Source organism: Pundamilia nyererei, unplaced genomic scaffold, assembly GCF_000239375.1.
Source record: "Pundamilia nyererei isolate P.nyererei 1_Seehausen unplaced genomic scaffold, PunNye1.0 scaffold00058, whole genome shotgun sequence".
NCBI lineage: Eukaryota > Metazoa > Chordata > Actinopteri > Cichliformes > Cichlidae > Pundamilia > Pundamilia nyererei.
The window spans coordinates 2,638,042-2,663,847 of record NW_005187459.1 but is presented as its reverse complement, the minus strand read 5'-3'; the positions used below and the strand labels follow the sequence as shown (position 1 = coordinate 2,663,847).

General features: G+C 40.0%; 1 protein-coding gene across 5 annotated transcripts in view; it reads left to right on the top strand.

Moving 5' to 3' along the window:
- stxbp5a (syntaxin binding protein 5a (tomosyn)) overlaps nucleotides 1-25,806 on the top strand; it is a 101,181-nt gene that overhangs the window by 18,089 nt on the left and 57,286 nt on the right. For all 5 annotated transcript variants that reach the window (XM_013911213.1, XM_013911212.1, XM_013911211.1 and 2 more), the window contains exons 4-5: nucleotides 15,619-15,700; nucleotides 16,922-17,022. In XM_013911213.1, the coding sequence (XP_013766667.1) occupies nucleotides 15,619-15,700; nucleotides 16,922-17,022 (183 nt within the window). The remainder of the gene's footprint in view (nucleotides 1-15,618; nucleotides 15,701-16,921; nucleotides 17,023-25,806) is intronic.

The following is a 25,806-nucleotide window of genomic DNA, read 5'->3' as shown; positions in this document are numbered from 1 at the left end:
ACAAACAATAACTACATATCACCTAAAAGATTAACTAGAATATAAACTAACTACAAATAGAGTATAATAAATGCCAATAGAAACCTACGGCCATGTTAATATACAAAGCAGCTAGACACAAATGATCCTTAAAAACTAAGGATCACCAAAACCAGAAGAATATAAGATCGAGTGTAAATCTGTCAGTATAATGGAAAAACAAAAGGAACAGCTCAAAAAACTTAATAAAAAATGTAATGATGCCTTTATTGAAGAAAAAGACAATGAACTCTGAGGTGCAGGAGAATTCTGCTTGCGAGGATTCATTTAGTTGCACCAGAACTCTTTGGACAGCATTTTATTCAAGATCCTAATCATAAGGCCAAAGCAACCAAAGAGCTTTTCAAGGTGAATAAGCAGGGAATCCTTGACTAGCTGAGTCAGTTATTTGACCTTGATCCAAACAGCAGCGTTTGGCTTTGTTTAGATGTTACTAAATGCAGGGAGAAACCACAAACAGGCGATGATGGTAGTATTCTTGCACTTGCAGTATTTTGTACCGATGCCTATTGTATACAATGCAACGTGTGTGTGTGTGTGTGTGTGTGTGTGTTGAAACCCAATCTTGACTCAAAGTCTAAAAAAGCACCTACTTGAGATTAATTTAGTTTCAAACATAAATAGTAAGATGAGGAACCCGAAGAACAAAAATCTGTTCAAATAACGGATTATACTAGACTTCATAAAAGGTTTTTTATTTATTTGTAACATGCTTTGCCTGGTTGGTGCATCTACAGCCATACTTCGAGTTTGAAAAACTGCATAAGAGAGGAGAGAGAGACGGACGCTCTGGTAAAATATGTGCAAACAGACACGCATGCATTACACATTCACACAGACATCCATTGTCCTAGTTTCAAAACACTACACATCACAGCTTGTGTGTGTGCAAATGCATGTTTTAGTTGGGCTATGGGCAACTTGGAGGAGTATTGGAATAGCAGAGAGGGGGGGGGTAAGTTGAAAGACACATCAGACGGAAAGGCGATAGAGATAAAAATGACAGCAATGGTACGAGCAAGAGAGGCGGAGAGGCGACAGAGGGGATTAGCAGCAGAGCGAGGAAGACGTGCTTTCTTTTTTTGTGCTCTCACTCTGTTGCTCTTTTTCCTGTCTTTCCCACGCTGTATACACTTTGCCCAAAACTCAGTGGCAAAACGGGAAATGTCACGGCCTGGGCGCCCTCCACAAAGCGCGGCACATGTCTATAAACACCCACCGACACGCGCACATTCATAAACAGCAACGATTCTGTCGACTTATGCAGCTGTCTTTGTTGTACCATGCACTCACTTCAAATCCATCCCTGAAAGCCTGTATGTGCTGTGTGATGTGACTGTGTTCGCCTGACTCTCTCCGTTTTTTTCCCCCTAACCTGCCTGTTATAATCCCTGGAAGAAGCTCAGGGAGACTATAACTGCGCTGCATGAAGGAGATGGCATACAAACATGTACTGTAGTGTTTGTGCTGCAGTCGGAGGCACATATTTTTATATTGCACAGATGGACATGTGAGTCATCAAAGCGCTGCTGTTTAATTAAGTGCATGGCGCATTTGCCTGTGTGAATATGCATTCTTCTCTTTTTAATCCGGTCATTCAGTGAGAATATCTTCCTTTTCGGTGCCCCGAATTGCTTAATCCAATTGAATGCATCTCCTGAATTAATCCACAGCTGCACTTACAGGTATTAAAATGTACACTCATCCATCCATCAGTGCATTTTATAACAGCTTTGCCTGGTCAGGGATTTTAAAGCGTTTAGGCTGTTTTGGTCAGCTAGCAGTGTGAATTAAAGCTTAAATTGAAACGTTATTGATTTTTTAAATTTTATACATATATAGTTGATCTTATTCACATTGATAAAGGTGCCCAGAAATCATCATGATACCAGTGAACCTCTCTATTATATTAGTTGCCATACCAAATGTGGTGGAGTAACCTTGGAAATACATTTTGTTTCTTTAGAAAATGCCTTGAATGACTAATCAGAAATGAAGTAAATAACAAATGGTTAAAAAGAATGCACCACCGGAAGACCCGGAAATAAAACCAGCACATCCCCGGCACTACCGAGGCAGCATGGACACCCAGAGAGAGAGAGTGGGTTGCCTTTCTGAGATCACAACAGCAGTCTCCTTAAGCGGTGTCCTAGCTGAAACAGGGCGAGAAGCAGGGGACGCTTGGTCAGATTGCCAGGGCTAGCACAGAGATAGACAATCGTACTCGCGTTCACACCTAGATCCAAACTACAATCACCATTTCACCTCCTTTGCATGTCTTTGTCTTTGTGGGGGGGGGAGCCAGGTCTTTGCTGAATAGTACCGCAGAGAAGTGAAGAATTCAGCTTTTTGCTCAACGATATTTCAGCAGGGCAGGTGGCTGCTCACATCGGAAACCTTAAACCTTTGTCCTCAAGTTGAAGGACACCTTCATTACCGGCTGTGGCACCCTGCTGCCTCAGTGTATGCGTGCATGCGTGCAAGTTCACCGGTAGTCTCCGGTTAAGTGCTGCGAATACTTGGCCTTCTGTCTCGCATTAATCAAAGAGCAAAGGACAGCACTCAGATTAATATTTTATATGCTGCGTGACACTTGGCAAGATGCCCTTCTCCGCTGTGCTACGGGCAAACTGACAACCATACAGTGTACCAACGATGCCTAATTAGTCCTAAACCAGACACAACAGAATTATTGCCAGCAGGGAGTGTGGTACGAATACCTCGATTCATCAGCCCGAGTAAATCTATGGATTCCATTCTCGTCATTTCAGTCATCAAACCGATGATGATAACATCATTTCTTCTTCATAGTTTTCTTTTTAATGATCAATTCTTTACATATATAATTGCTGAGGTGTGCATGCGTATATATTATCAATCAGATACTGCTGCGTGTCTAGCAATACAGCGATTTTTGCTTTACTTGCAGCTCACAGGTCCATGACCTTGAGAGCACAATCTGGCTCTGCATCGGTTGGCACACAGAAACACATTAGTGGCCAATCTTTACTAATCTCCCATGATCCTACCTTTGAAAGATTTTCTTGATATCAGTGCCGGGGGGAGTGCATGCCTCAACCGCAGCATGTAACAGACCTTTATTTGAAGCAGGATGATATCAGAGGCATCATTTGCCCTGTAAGGTTATTGCAGGGGCGTGCTGTGGTTGGTGCAGTTGCAGTGATTTCTTCCCACAGTCCAAAAATGTGGTTGTTACACAAAAATCTAAATTGACTGTAGTTGTGGATGTGAGACTCTCACTGCGACAAGCTGTCTTGCCTCTCACCTTAACTCTCGAGTACTAAGCTCTCCAGTGTCTCCTAGCTATCTGTGATTAGTTGAAAACTAAGCACCGTCTTTGAACACATTAGTTTTGAAACGTCCAAGGAACTTCACATACCATAGCTCGAAAAGCAGCTAAGAAAAAACATTGGGTGGAAGTAAGAAACGTAAGCATTTTTTAAAAATTTCAGTGGACAGAAATACTGGATTTTATAAAAGGGCTTGCATTATATTTTATATTTCTTCCTTAGCTTATCTGTATTTGTTCGTGACAACTACCCACACCCAAACCTGGCTTGAAATTAGTGGCTAGTTTTTATTCGAGTTAATACAGCAGAAAACAGCACACTTTCCCCTCCACGCAGTCCCGTTCAGAGCAGAATAAACGAGGTCTCCAGGTGCATTTTATTGCTGTTGAAACTTGTATCCCGATGTTGCCACGTGAATGTGTTTAAGGTTAATTTGGCATTGATTTAAATTCTAATAAAACATTTTCTTCCCAACTACTCTGAAAGGATAATACACGAGGCTATCTAAATGCATATACTGGCTCCTTTTCGCCACATCCATTATTCATAGACAGCAGGAAAAACCAGTCACCGAGTTAGTCCTGCAGATGTTTGTGTCTTCCTCCTCTTCTCCCTTTCCCTCTCTTTCTCCTTCCTTTCTATCTTTATACGTTCCAGCCATGTTTTTTCCTTCAATAATTCTCCCCGGTGCCTTTCTCAATCTCCACTCGAGGTTTTGTCTTTAAAAGCCACTTTTATTTCCCCGCTGTCTTTTTTTCCCCAGTCTTCAATCTCTCAGTTGTGTGACAGAGAGAAAATTATTACACGTGTATCTTATTCACACACTTTAAGCATTTCAACTGGATCTGCCTTTAGATGCCTCCTCACTCTCTTCATTCACTATATTCAATAACAGTCGTGTTTTATTGTGAAACCTTATGTTTACTGGGTAAAATTGCCCAGATGTTAAGGAGATTTTTTATTCCTCCTCTCCACAGCCCTTCCTGAATTCAATACCCAATTGGGTGGCCTATCTGATATGAGCTTATGAATTGAACACAGTTTTCATATTGATAATGCTCATTTTGTGCAATTCATTGACCACGGTATACCGAATGTGTGGCAGAAGAAATAGAAATAAGCTCTGTGTGCAAAGGAATTGCAAGTATCCCTTTGGAGATAAGGGGGTTGTGTGATTCATTTTTAATTTTTATCAAATATTTCTCTTGTCACATATGAAATAAGAAGGGCATCTGAAGAGCACAATCCTCTGCCAAAACCAATAATCTCTCTTAAACATTTTACAGAACGTGAACCAGAACTGGACAAGAATCTAAAAGGTTCTTTTTGCAGGAACCTCTTTATTCTGCACAGCAATCTGGCTGCATTTCTTTAGGTCTACACAAAAACAATACATTTTTAATTATTACAATTTTTATGTTAAAGATACAAATCTTTTCAGTTTCAGCACCTTTTTGAGTGAACATGTATTTGCATGAAATGCTAGCCTTGTGTACCCACTGAATATTTGTAAATGGTTCATTTAGAGCTAAATGATGTGGAATATGCAAAATGTCCTTTTCTTGGAAATCGAGGCATTACAGTGTGGTTATCGTAAGTTCTAGAATGTCATATAGTAAATAATACATCTCATATTCAATTCAATTCAATTTTATTTATATAGCGCCAAATCACAACAGCAGTCGCCCCAAGGCGCTTTATATTGCACAGTAGATCGTACAATAATAGATACAGAGGAAAAAAACAACAATCGTATGACCCCTATGAGCAAGCAATTTGGCGACAGTGGGAAGGAAAAACTCCCTTTTAACAGGAAGAAACCTCCGGCAGAACCAGGCTCAGGGAGGGATCTCATAGGAGGCCTGTGAATTCTTGGTGATCTCCATTTGATTTAAATTGTACACTAAACTTAATTTTTCTTGTCCACTGCTTGTTGCTAGCGGTGCGAAATCTGGCCGAAAGATGGGACCATCCTTTGGGCTATAATCACGAATGATCAAGCTCCCCACGTGGTCACATGACATTAGCTGTGAAGGTGCTTGCTTGACGACTTCGATGGTTCTTTCGGGATGTCAGTCCGCCATCCTGTTTTCCGATTACAAACGTCTGTGACCTTAAAAATGCATTTTGATGTTGTTACAACTAATCACACGGTTCATGTTGCGCTGGAAAGGTTATACAGTGGTGTTATTTACTTTATGATGCGATTGGATTTCCTGTGAAATCCGATCATATGGCAAATTAGGATCATCTACTATGTGGGATTGTCTGATTGCTATGAAATACACTGAAAATATGACTCTTTCTATTCTGATGTTACTCGCTGGCATTACTATTACATTTTAAACCCCACCGTTATACAGAATATAGGCAGCACAGACATTGCAGGTGGACGAGTCCTCAGCCCTTCAGTTTCTGGCATATTTGTCCTTAAAGCGAATATTCAGAAACATCTGGTTCTGACAGTTCATGCATGGTAAAACTGCGTTATCCCACTTTGTGTGGCATAACTGAAAACACCAAAAATGTAAATGAATCAAATTAAAAACCAGATCTAGTTAAATGTAATCAATTTAGCACTAAGGGGCTCCAAATCAGAAGGAATCAGTGCCAATATCCACACACACTCCCTGTTGTGTTGAGCTCCATTGCCTGTTGGAGCGTAATCCTTTAACTGGCTTTGCATTGCAATCACAACAGCAGAACTCATGACTTCTGTTAAGCTGCAGGCTGTCAGAGTCATCTAAATGAGACTTTTAGACTTTTTGGCGGTTGCAGTAGCATACCTAAAAAATCTTTCCTTTCTTTCCAAAATGCTCAGGGAATAGGAAAAGCTGATCTTGTCATACAACTAAATATCCCTGTATTTCTATTCCTGTTCATCCACTTACCTCTTTCTTCTGCCGCACTCTTTTAATTCCCTTCTCCTCTCCTGTCTCTTTCGATCTCACCTCTTCCTCCTTCATTCACATCTCTCGTTTTCTCCCTTTTGCTTTGCATGTTCTTGCAGCAGCAATCGGCCACAAGCTGTTCCGCTGACTCAACGTTTATTCTCTCATAGTTTACCCCCTTCGCTCTCTGCTTCCTTTCTGGCCTTGCCGATTCTCCGCTCCCACCCTCCCTTACGCTTTCCCACCTTCAATCTCTACAGCCAGTGGATTAATTTCATTCCTTCTCTTCTTCTTCACTCTCTTTCTCTTGCTTCTCTTGAGTGGATGCACAGTAGCTAACCGCTGACTTGTCTTGGTATAGATGAGACTCTTGGTTATTAACACCCTAATACTGGCCATACTCCAGAGCCCAACAATCCCTATTATCCCTACAGCATTTTTACTGTGAATCATAACTGTGGCTGCATCGCCTACTGGCTCAGACCCAGACTAATATTTCTTAACGGAACAGAGATTCTGGTACAATTGGCCACAAACATTTTTGCCTCTGCATCATTGCATTGCATTCATAAGTCACTCAAGGAGACCAAAGGCTCACATGAGCATAGTAGCATGGTGGCCAGATTAATTCAGTGCAACACACAATACACAAGTCCTAAAAAAAAGAACAAGTCAAAAGTGATCTTTTCTGGAATGCTGGTAATTCTTCTTTGCCCATTGTTTTGCAACTCTTGGTAAATTATGATTTTTCTAAACACAATGGACCTGCCAGTGCACCACTCATTCTGCAGTTTACTGCTCCTAATAAGCTACCTATCTTTAAATTCCTAAAACGGGCCTCTTTTTTTTTAACCTGGAGGGCGATTACTGCCATGTTGCTGTGCTCTTCAGCAAATAGCCATTGACAGGAATGTCATCTATAGACATAGGGGGTGTTATATATATGCACGTGTGTGTGTGGGAGCTGAGGCAGCGGAAAATACTGTGGCTCAACACAGTTTAATTGTTTGACTACATAATAAATCAAATGTGTCAGGGGGGATTATTTATACAAGGAGCGTGTTAAACAAATAAATCACCAGTTTTCTCAACTCTGCATATTTATTTATTTTTTACATGCATGCTGCTTGCACACGATTTTTGCATTTGTGCTTTTTGTGTTTCGGTATAACTATCTAACTATCAAAACTGTCTGTTTTGCATGCGTGACACTGAAAGTCGGGAAAAAGAGTGATTTCTGGAGCATCTTTGCACTTTCTCTGTCACTGCTGTGTCCTGTGCCTGATTGCCGTGTCAGAGGAAGGCGGAAGGAAAACAAATGAACACAAATAAGTCATTGGGGGCTCTTTGGTACTAAAATATTCTACCTCTAAAGCTCAGTGTGAAGACCTGTGCCCAGAAGCTTGTTGTAGCTTGCAGTGTGCTCTACAGCTGAGATGCTATTAAGTTCTACTGAGCATTGTGCTGCTCCGCAAATAAATAAAATCCAGCCCTGCTCTCTCTACCCATTGCATGTTTGTTTTTTTTTAAACCTAAATTAATAAAACCATGTCAACACTATAAAGCAGGGTCCTTGTGAACACACAGAATGTGTTACAGTGCTATAAAGGAACATGAAAATGTGTTAACCCTGAGAGACATACTGTGGACTCTAGAATATACCAAAAGAATTAATTGATTAAGTCATACATTGAAATGCATTTAGTGCCCATTGAATGCAATCATAATCTTTATCAAAAATGCATGAGGATATCTGTAGATGTGCCAAATCAGCATGAAGCAATATGGGTTGACTTAACAAAGGTGTCTGGTAATAGCAGCGCAGGGCTTGTTCATGATGGAGAAAAAGGAGATACAGCTTCCTTTAGCAGCTTTTAAATTGGATGTTAACAACAGTGGGCAGCCAGAGGAAGGGCAAGAGATAAGTGACACGGGATCTAGCAGACTGAGGTGAAGGTCTGCTGCGACGTTATGTACGATCAGTAGGATTTTGCCTTTAAATGAGAGCCGATGATGTGAGGAGAGGCAGCCGAGTCCTTTGTCCGCGGGGCGGGTTTCTCTGCAACATTTTTGTCTGTTTCAGTTTGTTTCTTTGGTTTGCTGTTGCTATGGTATTATTTCCCCTGCATCTATCCTTCTTATTCTTTTATTTCTGTTTGTCTTTCATTTTTTTCCCCCCACTGTTTTCGCTTCGCCTTCACCCTGTTCCTTGCATTTTCTGCCTCCCAACTTCCATCACCTCATCCCTGTCACTGGGTCCAGTGCAGAGCAGTGCTGTGCCCCGTGGCCCCGCCTCTTCTTTGGCAGGGTGATGTACGAGTGGCTAGCTTTGACGTCACTTCAGGCCCAACGTCACAGCAACTCAGTGCTCCCAGGCTTGCTCTTTCTGGTGCTTTCTTTCACTGCCTCTCCCTCATTCCTTTTCCTCTGTATCCTCCATTAATCGCCTATTTATTTTTATTTTTTTCATCTTTCGCTTTCACTGTATACTCCTCTGATATGGTCACTTTTCTTAATATTTCACGTTTTGCAAATTCATTTCTTTATCATGCCTTTTCATTATTTTGAATCACTCCAATTCATGTTATAGTCTCTTGCTCTTTCTTTGTCCACCCTCTTTATTCTGTTCTCGTCAGAAGCTGCACCCCCTTGATGTGGCTTGCTATTCCTCTCAAAAACATACCATGCACAGTGAGTTCATGTTTGATGTGAGCAGAAAGGCTAACAAAGATTACTGTCTTGTATGACACACAGGCTCATCCCTGTTCAGTTCCACTTATCAAGATAAGCTGAGCTCCATACCATAGTCTGTTTCCCACAGCCAGTCTTCCTTATGACCGTTTTTCCTTTACCAAATTTCCACTGACTCACCTTTACTTGTCAGAAAAATTGCCTGTGGCTTTGACAAAGATAAATATAAGAAGAGCAATAAAAAAGCGAATTGTCAGTCATCTTTGACTTCGAGAATAGCTCAGGAAACTTTCATTAGGCTTGACAAGACGGGACGCTGACCCACTTTCTGCTTTTGCTCTCTGTCTTCCTGACTTGTCTCGCTGCTATCGCTGCCTGAGGTCCACTTTTAGAGTCGGTGCAGTGGGTGGGACGTAAACTGAGATAGAGCTCGCTCGAGTAAAAATGAATGAGGACCGCTCTTGTTGACAACTGCGACACGGCTCCTACTGAGCCTGTCCCATGTGCATCGAGCTGAGACAGCTTGAAGCATGTTTGTTTAATGAAAAAAATACAACTGACTTGTCCCGGACTTTTTATTTGCAAAGTGGTGAATATCATTGTGATTATGTAATATTCTTATTCTGTTTTCAGTAATGCAACCAGTACTGGACTGTGAGTAACTAAAATGCTTTCCTCTGAGAAAATATTAGAGGTAAAATACATTCGCTTTATTCTGTGTACTAACCCAGTTTCTAAAAAGTTTGAACATTGTGCAAAATGTAAATAAACGCAGAATGCGACCATTTGTAAATCTCATACAACCAAGTTTATTTACAATAGAACATAGAAAGCAAATTAAATGTTTAAACGGTGACATTTTACTATTTAATGAAAAATATTAGCTCATTTTAAACTTGACGACGGCAACACAGGCTGTATTTACCACTGTGTAGCTTTTCTTTTAACAACAGTCCATAAACGGGCAGGGATTGTGGAGATCAGCTGCTGGACTTTTGGGACGGGAACGTTGCTCCCTCGCTGTCTGATACAGGACTCTAGCTGCTCAACAGTCCTGGGCTAGTCCATGTTAATGAACTTCAGCCAGCAGAAGATGCCACTATTTCTAAATCATGTTCACATATGGTTTCTTCTTTAAATGATAAATGTTAACCTGCATTTGTGGAAGGCACAGTCATATTCAAGGTCTTCGCAATTTTATGTTGAGGAAGATTGTTCAGAAATCGTTTCACAGTTTGTAGATGCAGTTCTTTCCCCCAATTGGTGAACCTGTGCCATCTTCAGATCAGCTCAAGCACTTGATGCGTTTTCTATGTTCTGTTGCTTTTATTTTCTTTTTACAGTGTTTGCACTTTTTTGGAATCGTGGTTGTACATCAAGCGATACAGAAAAGCATGGTCATTATAGAAACTTTGTCTTTGTCTCTAATTTGTCTTCCTCATTCTTCATCTGCTAAAATATTCGGTCAGTGTTGTTATAACGCGTTAAAAGTCAGTGATGTGAAAACAATCCACAGGAATTGAAAGCTGTGTTGTTGTTTTTTTTCCCACCCTGCCATTAAAATTGCAGCACAAACACACTGCCAGAGGGAATTTGTATTTTTATAGGAAAGTCATTTTGACAAAGCATAAGAAAACATTTACTCGGCCCAGAGGTTTACAAAAACACAAGTAGAAGCTTTCTTTTACTGGATAAAGATTTAATCAGATATTGAGATCAGCAGAAAGGGCATTCAATAATAACCCGTACAAAACATTTTTATATAGCTGCTTTTGTTTAATGAATTGCTTGTTGGCCTGTTTAGTGATTTATTGACTCTTGTTGTTCCTTAATTAATCATTAGTTCTTTGAAATGTCAGCAAATGGTAAAAAGAAAATGTTGATTTTTGTCTTGCAGTTCCTCTATTTGCCTGAAGAGACACAACAACAATATAACACATAAAAAGAGGAAACAGGGCACTTTTGACAGTTTTGGTTACTCTTGATTGGATGCCGAGGGAATTGGTGCATGCCAATTGAGAAACACAGAGCAGAGGTAAACTCAAACTGAACTACACATGAGGAAATTCAGTCTATGGCCAGTTTCTTTTGGTCATACCCTCTTGTTGAGGGTATAAGCAAAGTGAGCGACACTCACTGAAACAATTTTTAAAAAGCCAGTGTTTTCAACATATTTTGCAGCAGGATGTTTTCCTGATCACATCCCCAGGCTGTGTGTGTGTGCGCGTGTTTGTGTGTTCGCTTCATGATATCGTACATGTGGGATGGCTGCCTTCCTTCAGAGAGAAAGCAATAAGAGCAGTTTAAAAAGCACAACCTTAAATCCTTTCCTCTCTTTTACAGAGCGGAAGATTTGGTTGCCAGGCAACATTCAGACAGAGTTTTCAATTAAGCCACTTTGACTTAGATGGTCTGCACTGTCTCTGGGTCCAAACCATCTTAACTAACAGCAAGCCGGCCCTTCTGCTTGTTTGCTCGGCAGCTTTCTGCAAAGAGACGAAAGACAAAATGTGTACAAGGGCCACTTTCGCACTAATTATCCAAAAATGGTTCTTTAAACCCCCCCCCCTCTGAAAAAACCCCAGAGTGATTTCATAAGGTGATGTCATGCAGGCTGATTTAGATCCACTTTGTGACCTGATGGTTAAGAACAATTGTACTGCCGTTTACTTTGAGTTTTGTTGAAACAAAAAATCCTTATCATTTACAGGCCAATAATATCATTTTCTTTTTTTATTTTAGAGGTCTGCTAGAATTGTTTTACATGCTTAAATATAAAAAAACTGAGCGGCACATCTTTTTTTTCTCTGTATGAAATATTCTGTCTTTGCCCTTGTCCTGTCAAGCCTTTTCTAAGCCTAGTCTGCTCTGATCTAATATTTATTAATGCAATTTGCACTTCTGTCTTCCACAATGTCAGTCTTCAGTCTTACTTTTACTACTTTTAACTAACTTCCTTTTTACTTTTCTTGGTTTTTATCACTGTTGTAGATATATAAATTCCTGTACTACTTCATAGTATAAGCCCCTTTTATTTCAACTGTGCTGTTTATTGTAGACTGTACTATTTATTGTATTTTTGAATGTTCTAGGTCAGAATCAGACCTAGAAGTAGAGAGACTGCAGTTGCTATGCCATACAACGCAATCGTATTCGTATCGAAATTCTCAAAGTTGAGGCACAATTTCTAAATTATTGTACCTTTAAAACAAGTTGGACTAAACTCTGTACACACGATCAAAACTAATGGTGACATTAGCTACATTAGCCGTGCAAAGTACTGCCTCAGTTCCAAAAAAAGTTGGGTGATGTGTAATGAAAAAAACACTTATGTAATATGAACACAACATTTATATATTTATAATCATTCTCTCCCCCCTTACTTGCACATTTGGCTTACATTACCCTGTGACAGGTTAGCTAGTAGCGGTATGCTAGAGGAAAGAAGGCACACTAGGTCAAGTGGAGAGAGCACTGAGACTCTCATCCACTGGGTGTAAAAGGTTTGGTGCATGCTGATGAGCTCTCTGGCCCTCTGTTATATTCAGTATTCTCTTTTTTATTTCTTCATTTGTAGCCCCAAACTCAATACTGTCTGAGGAGTTTTGCAGTCACTAAACTTCTTCTTTATGTCCTCTGTCTGTGGTTTTTTAAAAATTTCTCATGAACATTTTTGTAACCACACACAAATGCCATCACAGTGGTAGACATGCACCACATTTCTCCATAAAACCACAAAAGTTTTATGCAATGTGCCATTTCACAGCATTTTACTGTAAAAACATGTAAATGTCAAAATGGATGCTACAGTGCTACAAGCCTGACTGCTCATCACTGCCTTTACTACCTGTTGAAGTTCAGGCTCTAGGTCCTGGGCTGGGGTTGGCACCCAGCTTTAACATCATTTTGGGTTCTTGGCTAGCTTATGGCTTTTTGTGCAGACGCTTACAAAGAGCTAACGTTGTGCTAGCAGTGCAATGTAGTTATTTCTGGCTTGGGGGCAGTTTGTGCCATTGTGGTCTTGTCTTTTTGTGCAATAAAAATAAACCCAGTGCACATGTGTCCACTTCTGAAAAGCGGTAGATTGCCCCACTATTTTGTGAAATCAGCCGATTGTAGCACAATTGCACAAAAAGAAGAAAAAAATTGTTTGTTTGAACCTTTGTAACCCAAGTGATAGCATAATTGTAAATGTAATGTAATCACTGTGGCGTGGTATGCTGCTGCATCACTGAGAAATGGAATGTGATTAAATAGAATGTGTTGCTCCCAACACTGCAAATGATAAACCACATTGTAAACATTGTATCACATTGTATTTCTAAATAAATAGGTTAGCTTACGTGTGTGTAGTCTTCAGTCACTTTGCTACTCCTTAAGAAACAGAGAGCTAGCTGCTGGTATGTCATTTTTTCATATGAAACCAATTTGGCAAACTCAAGAAGACGAATGCAGTTTTTAAATTACAGATTATGTTGAGTAACAACACCAGGTATAAAAGAAATTCTAGTTGTAAAAGTAAAATGATTCAGTACGGACATTGAGGTTACAACTGGATTTGAAATAAAAACCAAACAAAACCCCCTTTCAGCAATTAAAACTCTGTTCTATAACAACCTGTTTTACCAGGTAAATTCCCTGTCAGGTATTTGTTGAGACTTTGCCCCAATATTTTTTCTTTCTGTAGCACCGTCCAAGATAAATATCACAAAGTGCTTTACAACAAAAACATTATTGAAAAAGAGGTGTCACTGGGTCCATAGAAGGACAGTGTGCAAAACCATTCAACATGAGCAACCAAAATAAACGCTGAATTAAATGTTATGTATAGAGAATATTTAGAAAAACTGTCAAGGGGTCCTAGGGCTTTCATTACCTTAGACATAATCCTGTTCAGGGTAAAACAGGGATTCAAATGAGTGGAAATTCTTCACAGTCCCATACAGATTCAACCAGCTCTTGATGAAAATATCCGGTTATTGAGTTGCTAAAAGCTAAAACTGGCTACCTGCTGCTGCCTAATGAGAGCTCCATGGTTAATGATGCAACAGTTCTCTGTGGATTCTTTGCTATGAGCGAACCTTGTGATTTACACATAATAATAAGATCAATATAAAACATACTGACTCGAGCTGGTTTAGGCATAGCCTTGTCCATGCTATCAGACAACATCTTGTTGTTAACATAGCTACAGATGACTAAATACAAAGGACTAAATGACCAAAAATACGAATAGAGTTCAGATAAATATATACTGTAGTGCGTGTATTTATATATACCTTCCTGTGTATTGAGGCCAAAAGAAGAATAAATGTGGAGGAAACGAAAAGCCTAACATAGCTGGGTGAATGCTAACTGCGTTGAAGGCTTCGTAGGTGTTATGATCACCTGTAAAATACTTTGATAAAATATACCTATGTTTAGGGCTTATGGCACATGGCGCACTGTGTTGAGTGGGACTTGATTATTGGTGTTTGCATTCAGGTGAGATAAGCTTCTTCTTGTTTGTTGTTGCTGCCGCTACCACTGTTGAACCAACATTTCTCTCTCTGCCTTTGAATCATCCTGCTTCTTGTGTCTATGTAGATTCAAGAGAAATATCGAGCTCTTCAGGAAATTTACTGTAGCTGGCCACATGCCAAAACACACAACCCCCTCCCCTCGCATATTAATGATGAGCGATAGTGTCATCCCCAGAGTGCGGTGTCTTCATGTGCCCCCATATGAAAATTGACACCCCCTGCCTTAGTGCTGATACTCATGGGAAGAATAAAAATAATCAGTAAGCTCACCCACTCACTCTCCTCGAGAAAGGAAACTTGCTATTCTTTGCTAGACTTGTGCTCTTTCCTTCCTTTTTCCCCCTTTATTTATTTATTTATTTTAAAGAAAGGAAAAAACTTCCATCGTTGTGTCTATTTTCTCTCTCTGCATCTGTTGTTAGAATTGTCAGTGTACAGTATATCCAAATGTGCCCTTTCTCTTCTTCTTCTTCTTTTTTTTTTTTTCTTCCTGCTCTTATTTGCTCAGCTGGTCACATAATATCCACCTCCTCTCTGCTGATTCATATTCTCTATACTTGAATTCATGACCCCACATTTCCATTTTCTCGCTGTCAATCTGTCTGTGTCTGTTCCTTACTGTAGCTCTGTTTTGTGTTGATTCTGTATATTTATTGCTATTTCTACAGAACTGCAGTCATCTACTGTAAGTGGCTTACTGTTTCCTGAGTTACATTTGCAGTGCAGACATACTGAGAGCGTATGGTTAAAATTAAATGCTCCTTAGTGAAACTGATCCCTGTGATTTTTATCTGTAGGGTACATAATGAGCTAATATTTTAAATGAAATGTGTGTAAGGAGGAAGTCTTGCACTGTAAAGAGTTTTGTTGGAGGGGAGGAATGGGCTGAATCTCTGTTACCAGACCATAAAATTTACGTCACTGTGGATGTTTCGTTTTCCTTCCTAACAATTACCCAGGAACACATGTCATGACATTTAAATCAGGTGTCGTGACCCTCGAGCTTTCAAATGCTGAGGCACTTGTTCTTTTTTGCCATTTTTTTTTTCTTCTCTCATGCAGACACAGAACACACCGGCTTTCTCTGCACAAACAGAAACATGCGCTATTGCTTTGATGATCTCTTTGCTGGAACTGTACGTTCCTTGACTGAGAGCCTTTCAGGTTCGGGCGTCCTGGTGTGGAGTGTTACTGTCAGCATGAGAGTGGTGCGGCTGTCATCCAGCTACAGTTTCTCATCAATGAGGTAGGTTACAAAAACAGAGAAATGACTCCCATTTTTACTTGTGGTTACTTCTAACATACGCTTGATGACTGATTGCAGCTACTAGGCTGATTTTGCTATTTCAAACAACTGCTGTTTAGTCTTGAAATTTAGCAATCAACAGCCATGTCACGATTTTCTCCAACCTTCTTTGTTTCGTCATTGATCTTATCAGGTAATATTGAGCTTTTTCCAGTTTAGAACAATATGGCTGCTTGTGTTTGAACTATACTGATGCGCTGAAAGTTTATTGTGCCGAATTGATTTAAAAAACAATATAACATGAAGTTGTTTTACATCTTGTGGCAGTTTAACTGTTTTTTGGCTTGTTCCTTTTAATAACACAGTCACAGCACAACTTACCCAAACATTATTCTGCACCAGAGAACCTCTTATATAATTTTAAGCTACAATACTGTGCAAAAGTAGCTCGGTTAAAATCATTGTACAGTGCTTCAACAATGTTGATGTCTGGTCTCTGATGTCTTTTCTATAAAGGTACACTTTTTCTGCATTGACAGTGTGTTTGAGATCATATTTTGCACGATGGTTCAAAATTTTACGGCACTTTTCTTGTTGTTGTCCAGTTTTCTCAAATCACTGCACAGCATGCTGAGATATGTCAACGGTTCTTTGATTAAAAAAAATACTATTTATGCCTGACTAACTGTGCTATCCTAGCTATTTTTTAAAGAATAAGCTAAAGAAGTTAGAAATTATGAGGTTTTGCTGGAGTTGTCAGCCAGCCTGGACTGAAAGTCTGGCTCCTTGGAAGCAAAATATAAAGAAATGAGGGAGCAGCTCAAGACTTTTGCACAGTACTGTACAGGCCAGACACAAACATGTGTGTATGTGTGCTTGTGTGTGTTAGCATCTGTGTGGCTGTGACTCAGCAGCTCAAACGAACCCTTGGGGAGATCGAGATGATTTTTTTGTGCCTCCCACACACACACACAGACATACACTTATATACATCTTATGAATCATCATCGTTACCTGGGAGAAAGCTGCCTGATTTAAACTCAGTTCCCTGAGTTTCTAGGGAATGCAGTCTGACTAATACATGTCATGCTCGCAGACAAAATGTGCAGACGTGTTCATGGAAGCTTCAGTAGTATGTAGTTAATGACACTACCGTGTTTGTGTGAATGCTTTTCCTTTGTCACCTTCAAAAAAGGAAACTCAATGCCTCTGTTATGACAGGGGGCGCTGGTGAGCGCTTTGGCAGATGACACCGTCCACCTATGGAACCTGAGACAGAAGAGACCAGCCATCCTCCACTCCCTCAAGTTCAACAGAGAGAGGTAAGTGGATCGCGCATAAAAGCTGCAGCTGGTCAGAAACACCGCATACTTAATTGAGTCCACTTGCTTTCCAGTTTTTCTCTCAGTTGTTTCTCTGCATGCTCAGTTAGACCCCACACCTGGTCTGGTGCAACATGAACCGTGATTTTCTGAGTAGGGTTAGTGTCAGTTTGCCGCCTGTTTCAGCTGTTAGTTTTTGCAGTCATACAGTGTGCAAACAGATGGTATTTCATTTGGCACATTTGTCTGTGCGCTTGCAAAACTGTGCACAGAGCACTGGAAGTGACAGAGAGTCTGGGACTCTCGATTTCTCTCTCTGTTGGTCTCCAACTAAACACTTGGTATTTGGGTCACTTGCTTTGCCTTTGAGGTTTTTCCCATCACTGGGGCACAGGTGTGAAACCTACCCAAACACCTGAAGGTTTATACCAGTTTACACCACGCAGAGACACAAACATGTCATGAATAAAAACAGAAGTAATGTGAGTGATTTTTTTTTTCAAGTAGTTGATCAGGTATGGTGATGTAAACCTTTTCTCCACTGGACAAATCTACCCTATTGTTACCCTGAAGAAGAAAAGCAGTCTATACATATTTGTTCGGCCACTTTGCATGTTTCAATCGACTTTAAGTTATTACCGTATTTTCCACACTATAAGGCGCACTTAAAATACAAATTTTCTCAAAAATCCACAGTTCCCCTTATAATCCAGGGCGCCTTATGTGTGAATTCTCGTTGTGCTTACTGACCTCGAACTGATTTTATGTGCTACACGGTGCCCAAAAATCAAAAATGCTTTAGTGCGACTTTGGTAAGCGACGAAGCTGCACCGCTTAATGGATTGTCTGAGCATTACAGCTACCGTAGTCAGGAGCCTCAACGAGTAATCTGGGTCCAAAACTCAGTCTTCTTCAGGTCCCAAATCCACATATGGATATGTGGACCATATTATTGCTCGCTAGTATACCACTTCCTAACATTAGATTGTGATGTAAATTTCTGAAGAATCAACACTGTTTTTTGCCTATAATTGTATTGTGTTATGATAATTAAGGTGCCAGGATAGACATCTTCTCAGGGTTGCATCTAAAGGACAGAGGGAATGGTGCACATACTGGCAAAATTCTAAGTCATACTGTCTGAATACTGCATTTTTTTTTATGCAGTTTAAGTTCTGAGACACAAGTACAGAATCACCTCACCTCCAGGAAGTTAGTGTACACCCATCAGAGCCAATCATATCACTGGCCCATGATCTGTCACTGTGGAAAGCGGTGAAAGGGTTAAACCTCAGAACAAATGATCTGAGATGGCGATGATGTGATGGACAGGTGGCCAGCAGCAGCTTTTAGGGCGGATTGTGTTCTTGTGGAGGCGCTTGACTGCCTCTGACATTTAGTAAACATTGCCGCCCAGCCGAATGACCTCAAGACACAGCATCAAAGAAGAGCAGAGTTACTGCTAAGAGACGTCAAGACGGGAAAAAGAAGCTGCAAAGTCACTTGACACGTTTGAAATGGGAAAATTAGAGAAGACCGTTAAACTAATGCAATGGGAGCAACTGAAAAAATCTTAGGAAGAAGCTTAGAACAGTTAACGAATTTGAGATGGAAATAGAATAAGAAAAGAAAGCTAGAGATTACCAAAGAAGGTTATAAGGTAGGAGCAGGAGAATGGAGCATCCATTTAATTCATTCATGTTCTCAGCCCCATTCAGTTGAAATCAATACACAACATGTAACAAGTTGGAGAAAATTCAGATAACTGAGCTTCATGAAGAAGTCTTTCCAGTCAGACTCATTGGGAAAATCAGACTGACTATCTCTTCTGCCCTTCACAGGCACAATCTTGCTTGAGGTTTGAATTAACTTTTTATTTGCCCTGTGTATCCACAATATGAGTTTGCATTTTTTCTCAGGTATGAATAGATTTTTTTTACTTTCTAAAGACATACAACTTAGCTGAGGTGTTAATGATGGTAAAACCCTGCGGCAGACTGCTGACCTGCTCAGGATGTACATCGCCTGTCAACCGCTAGGATAGGCTTCAACTGCACCTTGATTCTGAATTAAATGAACAGAAGAAAATGGTTGGTTGTAGGTGTTAAAGTCCACTGTGTCATCTGACACAGCAGACAGTATCCTCACCCCCAACTATTTTGCAGTGAGGGATTGACCCTGGTTCTGCTGGAGGTTTCTTCCTGTTAAAAGTAAATTTTCGCTTCCCACTGTCACCTTGCTCATTGGGGGTTATCTGAATGTCGGGGTTTTCTCATACTATTGTGGGGTCTTGACGTTACTTCACTGTTATTGTGATTTGGCGCTATATAAATAAAACTGAAACAAATTGAGTCAGCTGTCTTTAGCTGGGCTATACTCATCCAACTTATACTGTAGATAAAAATTGGTGCTTCTCTATAGACAAGTGGTAATACTATAGAAACCTTAGTGTAGCTGTGTACATTACAGGCCTATCCGGTTGTTCAGTGATGACGCGACGAATCCTACTTCCGGGTCTAAAGTAGTCTGCGTTTAATATGGCTTTTGTGTTGTTAACATGTTTAATGTTTTGTATTTTCTTCTATTTGATCTCAAAAAACTCCTAAAACAGTCAGTGATCCCTGTTGACCTCCCTCAGCTTTTATTACCACTAATCATTTATTCAGTTCAGCTCAGTTTTTAAAACCTTAAGATGTAACTACAGCCCAGCCCATGCAGCAGTATATGAAGGACTAACCTCGTATTGTGGATGGATCATCTCACTTGTTCTCCTGGCTGAAGTTTGGTCCTTTTACAGCATCCTGCCATGCGATTACATTTGTTCCTGACCACCGAGAACACTCACATTAACTTTTATCGAGTGGAAAAAAAGTTAGCTTGTTTATATTATGCTAACATAGCTGTGGCTAGCGGTCACGTAGCACATAATTATATACCAGCTAGCCCAACTTCAGTAACCTTACAAACGTCACTGCTGTTTAGTTTTCTGTCTTCATTTATGCTGGAAGTGATAACAGAGCTGTACGTTTTAATTTGTTTCCAAAACCCCGCAGTCAGGACATGCTATATTGTATTTAGATAGAAGCTAGCGAGCTAACTTCCTGCTAACTTCTAACTCTGTTAAATGTCATAAATTCCGTTTTCATGGATGTGTGGATGTTAAACTCAATTGTTACACCTGGTAGAGCAGAACGCTGATCATTTTATTAAAGATGAAATACTTTAGACAGTTTTTCAACTCTCAGTAATGCCATAGTGATAGTTTGATATATGGACCTGCAGCGGAGTTTAGGCCCAGACACGGCTAGTGACGTCAGACTGAACAATCGGATAGAAATGTGCATCAGTTGATTTGGGCTTACATATAAAATACCAGATAAGGTGAAGTTGATAAGGCTTTTTGGATGACTTCTTTGGACTAAACATACAATGATAGGTGTGTAGAAGCTAATGGGTTTAAACTTTAACAGTATTAGAAATCAGCTTACTATTATATGCTGATATAGGTATTTTTATTAAAACAACTGATCTTTGGAATTACTTAGATTTTGTAGGACCTCATGCACACTCAGCTTTTCTGTCACACCGTTAAAAAGAAGCTACAGATATCTGTAATCCTTGCTTTGTTTATGTTTGTGTGTGTGCGTTTTTTTAAGTGTGCACCCCAATCATACTTTCTGTAGCTGTCAAAAGAAAGAAATACCATGAGGTCATGTTTCCCAATAGATATCACACCTTGAAGTGTCATCTGAAGTTAAGAGTGAGTGTTCTAGTAAAGCCAGAAAACTTTCAATTATTTGTAAGGCCAAGATGTCGGTCACCCACTGCAATCCAATCCCATCTTTTTTTTCCTTCTTGCCCTCTCTGACACTTTGTTCAAAGCTTGACTTGAACTTGCCAGAGGACAGAGCAGCTGTGAACTCCATCAAGAAAAGCACTGACTCACCCATCCAGAACTGTGACAGCAGCTTCTTAACAGGGTGAAAAATACTCCACCATAGTAATAAAAATTATAATAATAATGTTAAGTCATAGTAAAGTTAAGACAACATTCAAAACAAATATTATGACAGCTTGTGGTTGTAGATGGACTTAACTTGGCGTAATGAACAAAATTCCTTTGGCTCTGCGCTTCACTGCAGTCAGTGGTTATTGCTTAATCTCTTGGTGATGACAAATCTGTGACACGTCTGGAAAGTTCCAGCGTTTACCACAAAGCCACAAATTGTTTCTTTCTTTCCGTGATTATCGAAACACGATAAAGCGCGTTAATTAATGAGAGGGATAGAGGTGCCAGTAGACAGATTATTTAACTTTGGAGAGAGCTGGGCTTGCTGTTTCTTCCTGCTAAGCTAAATGCCTCTTGGCTCAGGCTCTGTATTTAATGCACAGACATGAGGGTGCTATTGATTTAGCCAGCTGCAGTATCTCTCAGTAAGAAAGCAATTACTGCAAACGTGTCGCCCAAAATGTTGCACTATTCCTTTAATGGATGTTTTGGTTTTGGACGGCACTCGCTTTCGACAGCTTTCTCGCCAGCAGATCAGTCTTTATGACTGCTATCTTTAAAATGGTAACTTCACTTTTACTATTGATAAGGCTGTAAAATGTGGAGAAGCTAAAGAAAGCGAACTATATTTGGTGTTTAATGGCCAAAAAATGTAGTTTGGTTACTAGGCATGCTGGGAAATTTTGTTTCTCCGTGTATGCCAAGTTGCTTGATACCTGGGGTCAGAGTGTGGGCTCTTCCATTATAGAAATATCACTGTTGAGCCACCACAGCCCACTTCCTATCATCTTCAGGTCCATTCAAGTGCTCTAAACAGATCTTTCATTCCTCCCTAATTGAGCCCTGATCAGAATTTGAGTTGATGATTGAGAGCAGTGTTGCAGAAAGCCCCTCGAGCATCAGTATCCATACACATTAGGCAACAGGGAGATGAGAGAAAGGAAGAGAGGATGAGCTGAGACACACTGGGCCTCAGCCAGAGAGCAGTGAGTCAGTCTGTGGGAAGGAGTGTGGGGGGAAAAAGAAATCCTGCCGAGTCATTCTGGCGTAGGATGCTCTCGTCACCTCCTGGCCTCACAGGAATGCATTGCAGATGTGGATGTTATCGTCAAAATAGGGTGATATGATACGAGATAATGGTGGGAGAGGTGGGAGTGTGTGCTTGCAAAAAAGTGACACCTAATATTTTATGTTCTCTGTGGTAAGATTAAGGAAAGTCTGTTTTATAAATACTACCTCATTGTATTCCTCTTATACTTCAGTGAAGCTGTCTGACAGTCAATCAAGGTGACTTAATAATAAGCCTAAAGTCACAGCCTGCTATCACAGATTTTTTTTGTACTTAGGAGTTTGCTGACATTGGGAGTGCGTCAATCAAATGTCTTAAAAATGCTTGAAAAATGAATTATTCAGTTCAGCAGACTTTGCTCAGAGATATTTGGCTGATTAAAGCTTCTGCAGGGCTGATGATTTCGATTTGATTCACTCCACAACTTTCTCCCCAGCTTCTAACCTTGCACACATGCATTGAAACATGCAAAGGTGAAAAAGTATGTGCATGTCTTTGAGCATTGGCACCTTAGATTAAAATCCCCTAACCGCTTTGGGGCATTAGAAGCTTTCATTCTCATGGATAATTTGCTATGTTTAAAGACTGTTCAACTCTTACACGACTTTTTTTGGCTGCTGTAACTGCTTGACAATGGTGATGTCATTTTTATGGAGATTTCTTTTTGTTCGCTGTCTGTGTCTGAATCACTCTAATCCAAATAATCCAATTTAATCCAAATAATACCAAAGAAATCCAAACTATTGTAAAATTTCAGACTTTGAATAGCTTTTGAAAGAGAATATTGGCAAGAAACACAGTGAGTAAAATGAAACAATGATTAACTTTGTCTTCATCCTCTCCTCCCATTGTTTACAGATCAAACATATTTATAAACAATATACATTTATGTTCATGATCACCCCTGTTAATATACACTCACCCCTTCATTAGTTGCAGCTTGCTCGTGTTGGACCTTCTTTTGCCTTCAGAATGGCCTTAATTCTTCATGGCATTGATTCAACAATGCGCTAGAAACATTCCTCAGAGATTTTGCTCTATATTGAAATGATAGCATTACACAGTTGCTGCAAAGCTTCACATCCATGATGCAAATCTCCTGTTCCATCAAATCCCTAAAGTGCTCTTTTGGATCGAGATCTGACTGTGGATACCATTTGTGTATAGTCAACTAATTGTTATGTTCAAGAAACCACTTTGAGATGATTTGAGCTTTGTGACATGGTGCATTATCCTGCTGGAAGCATCCATCAGAAGATGGATAATACTCAAGTAGGCTGTGGTGTTTAAATGATGCTCAGTTGGCACGAAGGTACTAAAATTTCCCCCACACACCATAACACCAATAGCAGCCTGACTCGTTGATATAAAGCAGGATGGATTCATGCTTTCCTGTTGATTACACCAAATTCTAACCCTCCCATTTGAATGTTGCAACAGAATTTGACACCTGTCAGACCAGGCAACGTTTTTCTAGTCTTCTGTTATCAGATTTTGATTAGTGCAGGTGAATTGTGGACTAATCCAGCACCTAGTGTGGTCTTCTGCTGTTGTAGCCCATCTGCTGCAGTTTCGATTATATGTATTATGTGCCCTTCTGTATACACTGGCTGTAGCAAGTGGTTATTTGAATTACTGTTGGCCTCCTATCAGCCTGAAACAGTGTCTTTGGACCTCTGGTGTCAACAAAGAATTTTCACCCACAAAACTGCTGCTCACTGCATATTTTCTTTTTCTTCCTTTCATCATTCTCTGTAAACCTTATAGATGTTTATGCAGGGAAAAATTCAGCAGGTTGACTTGTCTGCATTTCCAAATGTTTTGAATCGCTGCCATGTGATTGGCTGATAAGGTATTTGCATTAAGGAGCAGTTGAAAAAGTGTAACCAGTGAAGTGGCCAGTGAGTGTATTTGCAAACAGGAATGTGAATAAATATAAAACCACACAGGACAGCTTCACTGGAAACAAATTTGTTTCATATTACTGTCTATTTATCCATTCTGCACCCTGTGGTCTGTGCTGAAGGATAGCATGGTAAAATGTTGTTCAGAAAAAAGGAAAGTGTCACAAGATCAAGGCAGCGTAGATCAAAGTATTGTAACTGGTGATTTCTAATTACAGGCGCGAGCAGATTACTGGATGATCCTCACTGATAGGAATGCCACATAAAACCATGCTTTATAAAAGATGACTTTCTGGAGTGTCCCCTCTTCACAATTAATTCACAGCGAACCGTACTGTCATACGTCTAGCTCACATTGCAGTTAGTGTCAGAGTTGTGTTGTGCAGCAGGTGTCTGTCATTTCTGAGGCAGTGTGCTTGGCTCCGAGCCTGCAACCAGCAGCTGTGTGGTGACCACTTGAAGCTGGAGGTTTCACCAGGAGACGCGTGCATGCACAACAAGTGTGAACACAGTGACACACACGTAATGACAACTGCACAAACAACTGAGTGCGTGTTTGCACACACGCACAGAGAAATGGACACACACATACACAGTAACACACTAACAAACTGCAAGGATAATTTGTATAATTATGCTTCACAGTTGGCCCTTATATTCTGGCAGTTGACTTGTATATGCTCATGGATCAAACCTATTTATACACAACATACATTTGCACACAATACATGTGCAATTACATTAATTCATATCAACAGCTGGGGAGCACGTAATAACCACACACACACCCATTTGCACTCACATATACAGACAGACAGTAAGCATAAATGCAGTAACAACTACAATATGTTTGCATTTTACAAAACCATCGCTCATGAAATCGACGCATGCTCACATGCAAGCCCTCATATGCATAGACGAGGCACATCTGCTTGTGCAGTGGACCGTCTGCTAGATAAAAGGATCCCACAAGTTATCATGAATATCCGTGTTGCTGTTACATTTCCTCTGGTTAAGTGCATCTGTACAAACATGTGCATCTCTCTGATAATCTGTCCACATGCGAGTTAGCCACTAAAAATCACGTTTTTAGTGGTTTCAACTATGGTTTCTGGTATCTGGTTCGTTTTTTCCCTAAGAGATTTTGAAGTGTGTATATAACACTATTCTTGAAGAAAGAGATATATGGAAACTGTTGAGATTGGTAAACACACAAAATCAAATCAGCAACCTTTAAGCCTTATCATGTCCCTGCTTTGCGTAGATGCATCTTACACATGGACGTGAAAAATCTGGGTTACATTTATTTTTTGAAGATTTCAAAAGGTCAGTCACTGCAAAGTACTTTCCACAATATGCTAAAACTTGATTTTGATTTTGTCATGAACCTAGTATGATGAAAGCTAAGCTCTTCCACTTTATAATAGTACAAGACTGTCCAAAGGCCTTGATCCACACCTCACTCCTCTACACTTTGCTTCTGGGGAACCATTCATTCTTCAGTTTTTAAAATGTCCTTGGCTTTGTGAACCTTTGAGTTATGAACCATTCAAGCGCAAAAGAGCCATCTAGCCCAAGGGATGAACCACTGTTACGTCTACACAATACAGATAACCAATTTTTAATTGTAGAAATCAGAAAGGGTTTATTGCCAGATGTTGAGCAGGTTTACAACATTAGGAAATTGCTGCGGTGCTTCAGTGCAACATACTGTCATAAAAATATAAAAATAAGAATAAGAATTAAAGTGCTAAGTGGATAGATATATACATGATATATACATGAGTGCAGGTGGTGATCAG